A 9758-nucleotide genomic window follows, 5' to 3' on the forward strand; every position below is an offset into this window, starting at 1 on the left:
TATCTCTATCTGAATGGACTACAGACATACCTTTGAGTGACTCTTTCGAACATGTTCTTCTAATATAAGCTTATCTAACTTAGACTGTAGAAGCAAATGACGTCATGTAAAGATTTCAACGTTCTAACAGGTTGAGCTACAACCCGTCCTTATATCTGAACTCATATATATAGAAGGCTATAGAAGAAAATGACGTCATGTAAAGATTTCAACGTTCTAACAGATTATGCTACAACCCTTCCCCTACGCCATGACGTAAACATTCCATATCTAACTGAAACTTTCGAACAAGCATCTTTATAGAAGACTATAGAAAAAGACGTCATATAAAGATTTCAACGCTTTTACCGATTGCGCTACAACTCGCCCTCACCCCGTCTTCATAAAATGATATTCAAGACATGTAAAATTTGATTTTCAGGGAAGATTTACATTTGTGGCGGATTCAATGGTCAAGAATGTCTGAATTCTACGGAATATTACGATCCGAACACCAATCAATGGACGCTACTGAAACCCATGAGGAACAAACGGAGTGGCGTTGGGGTCATTTCGTATCGAGGTCATCTCTATGCTCTAGGCGGATTTAACGGTATAACTCGTATGAACACTGGCGAGAGGTTCAGTTTTGCCACCAATTCGTGGCAGACGATACCGGAGATGTATAACCCTCGAAGTAATTTCGCTATTGAGGTAAGACCTTAGATTAATTATATGAAGAATCAAAGTCAAAATGAAATGAATGGAGTTTTACGTCCTACTTTTCTGCACCATGTGGGCTAACTAAGACAGGCACCACCATGAGTGCAATAAGGGAAATTTGCCAAGACTTCGGCATTAGCCTGCTCTTTTTCGATTTCCAACTGTCGAGGGATCTTTAACGTGTACAGACTTGTCCCATCTGAACAACTAGACGCTTTTTCCATGCCAGCCCCTACTACCTACATCACTGACAGGGGGAAACTGGATTGATTATTATCTTGACATATGCCAGGATTGAACCCTGGACCTTCAGCCTGTAGTACACGGGGTCTCGGTTTATTGTCCCATCTGAACGACTAGAAGCTTTTTCCATGTCAGCAGGGATACTGTTCAAGGGATTGTAAAAAGTGTATCAGGGACACTGATAACATCAATTTACATCATTCTAATTTTCAATCAGACGTCTTTCGTGATTCCTGATTCCCCTAAAAGTGTTTGATGGCGTCAATAATCGGCAATGTGTCTATTGTTTTAGGTTATCGATGAGATGGTGTTTGCTATCGGAGGTTTTAATGGCGTTACTACAATATTTAATGTAGAATGCTACGACTCCGGCACGGATGAGTGGTAAGTATTTGCGGAGGGTGTGTGGAAAAAGGGGGGTTGGTAAGGGGTGCGTGTTTGCTATCGGAGGTTTTAACGATGTAACTATTATATTTACGAATGTTACGACGCGGATGAGTATTTGCGGCAAATTTACTCATTTGCGGAGGGTGTGTGGAAAAGGGAGTGGGTCTAGCAAGGGGCTTATGTGGGGCGGGGATGTTAGTCTGCTGAGGTGAACCTCCCCCAAAACAACTTATCAATTTACACAGAGAAATAATCCCCCCCCCACCCCACTCTTATGACGCCACGTCTGTTGCACCTACCCCCTACCCAACCGATATTTCTGTGGCTCAACAAAACTAATCAAAACATCCTATCAGTTCATCATAGTCTCAGAAGCATGCTGATCTTACCTTTACAGATGACAACACAATCGTAATCCTTGTGGACACTAATAATCTTGAAGCTACACCATCTATAATCGGAACACAGTCTTTTCACAGAGGTACACGTGGACATGTTTACTCTTGGACGAAATGCACGTGTAACCTAGTTCCAAGAATATTTCCACGTGTGTAAAAACCAACACGCGTGAATCAAAATTGTGGAAATAATTTAATCAATCGCAAAGTTTATGATATTTTTTGTTGGTTTTTGATGACAGGGAAGATAGAAAATGATTTACACTTTACTCAAAAACAAGACAGCAGACGTCTTGGTTAAGCACGTGGCCATTTTAACTAAGGGGCATAACTCTCGGATACAAAATAAACCACAGGCGTTCGTCAATATTTACACAATAACTTTCAAAAACGATTTTACACATTTTTTTAAAACTAACACGATCATGAAAAGACGAAGTCAAAAATATACTTTAAGGCCTCAAGAATATGCATTATTTCAATTTATGACGTCACCATCGCAAATACCATTCCCACTATTTTTCTGTATTTGCAAGAACCACAGACGTCTGATTGAAAATTGGAATGATGTAACCTTTCCGACCCCCTTCAGATGTACCTTAATAAATTCAGCCCTTTTTCTTGCAGGTACGATGCCACAGACATGAACATCTATCGCAGTGCTCTGAGTGCCTGTGTCATACGAGGTCTACCAAATGTTCAAGATTATATCCATCACGAATAGCACAAACTATATCAACATATACCGTACATTTGTGTTTATAATGCGCAGTTTTTAACCCAGCAAACTATATCAATCCATACAGAATATTTGTCCATTCATTTCATTGCAAAAATATACCAAATAATAGCAAAATAATAAGCCAAATGCATGAGTAAAGAATATACCAAATAAACAATTTTGTAGCTTTCTACTTCTTTGCTTATTGGGCTAATGAAGACAGGCAATGCCATGCAGTGAACAATGAGGGAAATTTTGCCAGGACAGCAGCATTAGCCTACTCTTTTTTGATTTTCAACTGTGTGCCTTTTCCATGTCAGCCCCTCTTACCTGCATCACTGACAGAGGGAAACTGGGTTGAAAAATCTGAAGGAATTATCTCGACCTATGCCAGGATTGAACCCTGGACCTTCAGATTAGCGAGCAAGCATCTAACATCACTGACAGGAGGAAACCGGGTTGAAAAATTTGAAGGTATTATCTCGACCTATCAGGATTGAATCCTGAACCTTCAGGTTAGGGAACAAGCGTCTAACTCACTAAGCCACTGCGACTCCCAAATATCTTAGCAATTGGAATCAATACAATACAATATATAAGTCCTGGTGCAACGCCAGCCAGTGTTCAATGAGGGCTTTCAAACAAGTCTAAGACACAATCTAACTCACTGAGCCACTGTGGCTACCAAATATCTTAGCAATTTGATTAGATACAATATAATAATATAAGTCTACCTGCAACACCTACCAAGCAAGCCCATTCTAACTCGTTGATCCACCGTGGCTTCTAAATATCTTAGCAATTTGATTGGATACAAGTCCTCGTTCAACGCCAGGCAATGTGCCTACCGAGGAAGCCCAGTCTAACTGAGCCACCGTGGCTCCCAAATTTTAGCAATTTGATTGGATACAACACATTTAAGTCCTCGTGCAACACTAGGCAGTGCGCCTACCGAGGAAGCCCTGTCTAACTAATTGAGCCACTGTGGCTCCCAAATATCTTAGCAATTTGATTGGATACAACACATTTAAGTCCTCGTGCAACGCCAGACAGTGTCTAACTCACTGAGCCTCACTGAGCCACCGTGGCTCCCAAAATTGAGCAATTTGATTGGATACAACACATTTAAGTCCTCGTGCAAAGCCAGGCAGTGTTCCTACCGAGCAAGCCCCTGTCTAACTAATTGAGCCACTGTGGCTACCAAATATCTTAGCAATTTGATTGGATACAACACATTTAAGTCCTCGTGCAACGCCAGACAGTGTCTAACTCACTGAGCCTCACTGAGCCACCGTGGCTCCCAAAATTGAGCAATTTGATTGGATACAACACATTTAAGTCCTCGTTCAACACCAGGCAGTGCGCCTACCGAGGAAGCCCTGTCTAACTAATTGAGCCACCGTGGCTCCCAAATATCTTAGCAATTTGATTGGATACAACACATTTAAGTCCTCGTGCAACGCCAGACGGTGTCTAACTCACTCAGGCTCACTGAGCCACCGTGGCTCCCAAAATTGAGCAATTTGATTGGAAACAATGTAGAAGGATCACTTTAATATTTTGTTTTTTTTTTGTTTGAAGTTAATAATGATAGAGACACGAGAACATAACAACGTTTCATATATTACAGATAAAATAAACAGGATAATAAAAAAATTCACACAAGATCATCTCTCTCATAATTAAAACACGCGTAAAATCAACTCAAACACAATGTATAATCTAGCTCCGATATTCAACCACGTCTGCGTTGGATTCAAACATTAACATACGCAGTTTATTCTAATTTGAGGTAGAAGAAATAGTTAGAAAGATTGTAAATAGTGACGTCATTAAATACTTAGTTTTAGTGGAATTGCAGGAATCGCAGACGTCTGATTGAAAATTAGAATGGTGTAAATTGATGCTTTCAGTGTCCCTGATACACATACAAAATTTAGAAAAAAACCTCTTTACAATCTCTTTAACAAGAACTACAGACATCTGATTGAAAATTAGAATGATGTAAATTGATGCTATCAGTGTAAAGAGGTTTTCTAAATTTTTTATGTATATCAGGGACACTGATAGCATCAATTTACATCATTCTAATTTTCAATCAGATGTCTGTGGTTCCTGAAATTCCACTGAAAGTAAATTTTTTATGACGTCACTAATCACAAAAGCTGATATACATATACAAGGAACTTTGCTATATGACGTCATAAATGCTTAGTTTTAGTAGAATTGCAGGAACCACAGACGTCCGATTGAAAATTGGAATGGAAAAAATTGATGCTATCAGTGTCATCGATACACATAAACAAGTCAGAAGACGTTCGCACTGTATAAACCGGACTTGTATCGTGTTCATTACCAAAACTACCTCCATATAAAATGAACTACTTGTATTTATGTTTTGAATCAAAACTCAGACGTACCTAAATATTTTCGCTGGACCAAACATCTTTTATTTCTTTTAAAAGTCTTTTCTCTGTTGACTGAGAAACTAAAACCTTAGAGAATATCAGAAATATACAATTTAACAAGTCGGAATTGTTTTCATATAGAAATTATTTACTACTGAATCAAATTCTAATTTATTGTCTGAGAAAAGTGAAAAGTTTTTTGAATTTTTTCGATATTTTTAATAGAATTGGAATAGCAGCCTCAAAATAGTACTGATAGTCTAAGAATATCTTTGCATTGATAAAAATATAAACATAAACACACATTATGTCTTCAAAATTTGTTTTTACAGACGACAATTTTCAGCCAAAATTTGTGACGTTGAAATTTCTAGGAGAGGAATGTGTTTCTTCGCAATGTAAACTTACAAAAAATTATATTTTTATCAACGTAAACACATTCTAAGACTATCAGTAGTATTTTGAGACGGATATTCCAATTTTTCTTAAAAATAACGGATAAAATTTGAAACATTTTTTACTTTGCTCAGACAATAGACATTTTGTTTTGACAAGGCATTTATCTGTACAAAACTACGTATAGTTCTTACTTCGAAATAACATACACGAACATAGTTCACGGCCATTTGGAATCTCTTCCTCAACTTAATAGGCCCATTTTTTAAAAAGTTTCTAAATTTTTTATGTGTATCAGGGACACTGATAGTATCAATTTACGCCATTCTAATTTTCAATCAGACGTCTGTGGTTCCTGTAATTTCTAAGTGTTTGATGATATCACAAAATATGCTTTATCACTTAAGGCCCTTCGCGATTTGTGACGTCATCAAACACTTAGTTTTAGTGGAATTGCAGGAATCACAGATGTCTGATTGAACATTAGAATGGTGTAAATTGATGCTATCAGTGTCCCTGATATACATAAAAAATTTAGAAAACCTCTTTACAATCTCTTTAAATCTGATTTGAAATATCATAATCTTTATCAAAATTCGACTAAAGCCACGGAAGAGATTCAGAATGGTTGTGAACTATGTTCGTGTGTGTTATTAAAGCAAGGAAGAGATTCAAAATGGTGGTGAACTATGTTCGTGTGTGTTATTTTATTTCCATGTTAGAATCATACGTAATTTCATAAAAGCATCAACTTTTTACATGATTTAGAAACAAGCTAACGTTTTTATACATAGATACAGAAACAGCCAAATCGTATTTTATATATACACATAAACAAACATCGCGTTCTAAGATATATACAAACATCAAACTCTCACTACAACACCATACCCATTCTTACTACACCCCATCCCCATTTACACATACAACCAATTATATATATATACATCTCACTACATCACACGCCCATTTATATTCTAGGCCACACCCATTCTTGCTACACGCCTCCCATTTAAATTCTAGGCCACACCCATTCTTGCTACATGCCTCCATTTAAATTCTAGGCCACACCCATTCTTGCTACACGCCTCCCATTTAGATTCTAGGCCACACCCATTCTTGCTACACCCCTCCCATTTAGAATCTAGGCCACACCCATTTACTGACACAACCATATATATATATATATACATCTCACTACATCACACGCCTATTTAGACTCTAGGCCACACCCATTCTCACTACAAGCTTCCCATTTAGATTCTAGGCCACAGCCATTCTTGCTACACCATACCCATTCTTGCTACAACCCACTCTCATATACACTAAGAATATCTACTTAAAAAACTACAACCCTATTCATAAATTTTAGTGAATAACATCCAAGATTTTATGATGGGTTCCTAGCTAAGCATGGATTTCAGAAACTTTACATCTACAGCATGTTTTTTATTGAATTGCAGTAGAACTATGTGCCACGTTTCAATAATGAAAAGTGATCTACAAGCCGAAGCTAGTAAAGTAAATATTAAGATGTCGGTTCATCTTTAAATAATGAGTTATATTTTACAAGCAATAACAAACACCCCTAATCTTATAAATGAGCTCTTCCAATTATACAAATACACCTTCACTTTGAAAGAAAACATGCATGTGTGGGAGAGTTCATTTAAAACTTAGGGGAGTCAAAAAGATGTATGGCACACTACAACCGGACTTTAAAAGACAACAACCCTAATCTTATAAATAAGCTCTTCCAATCATACATTTACAGTTTCAATTTGATAGACAGAATGCATGTGCGGAAAAGTTCATTTAAAAGTTGAGGGGTGTCAAGTAGACGGCTGGCACATTACAACCAGACTTTAAAAGAAAACACCCCTTAATTTATAAATGAGCTCTTCCAATCATACTTAATTTATAAATGAGCTCTTCCAATCATACATATATAGTTTCACTTGGGGGGGAAAATATGCATGTGCGGAAAAGTTCATTTAAAAGTTGAGGGGTGTCAAGGAGACTGCTAGCACACTATATCCAGACATTAAAAGATAACATCCCTCAATTCATAAATAAGCTCTTCCAATCATACATATATAGTTTCACTTGGGGGGAAAATATGCATGTGCGGAAAAGTTCATTAAAAAGTTGAGGGGTGTCAAGGAGACTGCTAGCACACTATATCCAGACATTAAAAGATAACATCCCTCAATTCATAAATAAGCTCTTCCAATCATACATATATAGTTTCACTTGGGGGGAAAATATGCATGTGCGGAAAAGTTCATTAAAAATTTGAGGGGTGTCAAGGAGACGGCTGGCACACTATATCCAGCCGTTTTTTTCATGCAAAATTTTTTTCACAGTTTCATTTTCACATCACAGATAATTGCTACAATCTTTAAACAACCAATCACACGCGACATCCTCCACGGCAAAAAATTGGAAACATCGTTAATTTCCCGATCGTCAAAAATCCTTCATGAATTGCAGGAACTCATTTTAAGATCACAATTGTACATGTTCACATTGTAGTTTGTAATCCATTTTCAATCCCTGCGATTGTCCAAGAATTCCAGGAACTCTCTCAAAGAAAAGATCACAAATAGTCCAAGTTCACATTTTTTTAAACACATTGTAGTCTGTTGTCTAATTTATGAACGTATTGCTTTTCTATATCGAACATTATCAATTTATAATTAGGTTATGAACAGTAGGGTAGGGCGTTATTCCGTCAAGGTTCCGAAATGGTTAAATCCTGACGGCTTTTATATTGCCAGAATGTTTTGTTGTACATCACTTTGATATGAACATTACAGAAAGGGGTTATTCCGTCAAGGTTCCTAAATCGTTAAATCCTGACGGCTTTTGTATTGCCAGAATGTTTTGTTGTACATCACTTTTAAATGAACAGTAGGTTAGGGCGTTACTCCGTCAAACCCCTAAGCGGCTAAATCGTGACGGTTTTGTATTGCCAAAATGTTTTGTTGTACATCACTTTGATATGAACATTACAGAAAGGGGTTATTCAGTTAACCCCCTAAAATGGTTAAATGCTGAGGGTCTTTTTATTGCCAAAATGTTTTGTTGTACATCACTTTTAAATGAACAGTAGGTTAGGGCGTTACTCCGTCAAACCCCCTAAAATGGTTAAATGCTGAGGGTCTTTGTATTGCCAAAATGTTTTGTTGTACATCACTTTTAAATAAACAGTAGGTTAGGGCGTTACTCCGTCAAACCCCTCAGCGGTTAAATGGTGAGGGTCTTTGTATTGCCAAAATGTTATGTTGTACATCACTTTTACATAAACAGTGCGGAATGGCGTCTGACAAAGTCCAAAAGTAGCTAAATTCTGTTTTCCAAAATGTTTTCGATCACAAATTATCACTTTATTCTGTATAAACCCCAAGAGCAGTTAATTTGTGTTTTGTGAACGCTAGGCGTGTCCTAGCGATAGTATTTTAAACAAATCGTCAACAATCCAAATTAATTAGATTAAAATTTCGTATCTTTTTTCTTTTTTGATATTTTTACTCTACATTGTAATCTAACAAGTTTTCTATCAAAGGCTTGTCCAAAAGATAGTATTTTCAACCAATCAAAAGTAGTCATGTAAAACCATAATCTTGATAAATTAAGGAATTGTGGGAAATAGAAACCAAAAGTAGAGTAATATGACAGTGTCTTTGGTTTCCATATCCCACAATTCCTTTTTGTAAACATGATTAACAAAAAGGAATAAAATTCGTCATAATTTTTAACGTAGCTTGCATACACAGCCCTTTCAATTTAAATTGGTCTAGATTATCGCCGCACAAAAATATTTGCCCTCATCTGGTTTCTATTCATCCATAAACACAAAATGGCCATTTTTTTTGCGGGTAGAATAACTAGTTATAAAAACTATATAGACTAAACTTATATTGTGTTCATTATTACTTTAAAGATGGGTTCCCTTAATTTCATTTATGAAAATGAAAATGCTAATACTTATATGAATAGAAAGTAGAGGTGTTCTAATGACTTGGAAAAATACCAGTATGTCTCACATGTCCATAATTAATTCATAATTAGCTAAATTAGAAGAGAATTACCAGCAGAATTCCTATGAGTGACCGATCAAGAAAGGTCAAAAAGTCCTTTTTTTGTTTATCCAGGCTGTACATACATGGACATTTATGATTGGTTAAAACTCTTAATTATATGCAATAAGAACATAATGATATGATTAAGAATACATGATAATTCATTAGAAACACCAATTAATCAAATAGTTTACTTAATTTGACACTAAAAAATAAGGAAACCCATCTTTAATTATATGCAATAAGAAAATAATGATATGATTAAGAATACATGATAATTCATTATAAACACCAATTAATCAAATAGTTTACTTAATTTGACACTAAAAAATAAGGAAACCCATCTTTAATTATATGCAATAAGAACATAATGATATGATTAAGAATACATGATAATTCATTAGAAACACCAATAATC

General features: G+C 36.2%; 1 protein-coding gene across 1 annotated transcript; it reads left to right on the forward strand.

The window, feature by feature from the left end:
• Window positions 1–189: 189 nt before the first annotated feature.
• LOTGIDRAFT_239583 (hypothetical protein) lies at window positions 190–2641 on the forward strand (the record flags this gene model as incomplete). Its single annotated transcript, XM_009058790.1, has 4 exons — window positions 190–199; window positions 422–693; window positions 1238–1329; window positions 2358–2641. 4 exons carry the CDS (start codon window positions 190–192, stop codon window positions 2452–2454), a joined length of 471 nt encoding a protein of 156 aa, XP_009057038.1. The 3' UTR covers window positions 2455–2641.
• Window positions 2642–9758: the final 7117 nt, after the last annotated feature.

Source organism: Lottia gigantea (genome assembly GCF_000327385.1).
Source record: "Lottia gigantea unplaced genomic scaffold LOTGIsca_359, whole genome shotgun sequence".
Taxonomy (NCBI): domain Eukaryota; kingdom Metazoa; phylum Mollusca; class Gastropoda; family Lottiidae; genus Lottia; species Lottia gigantea.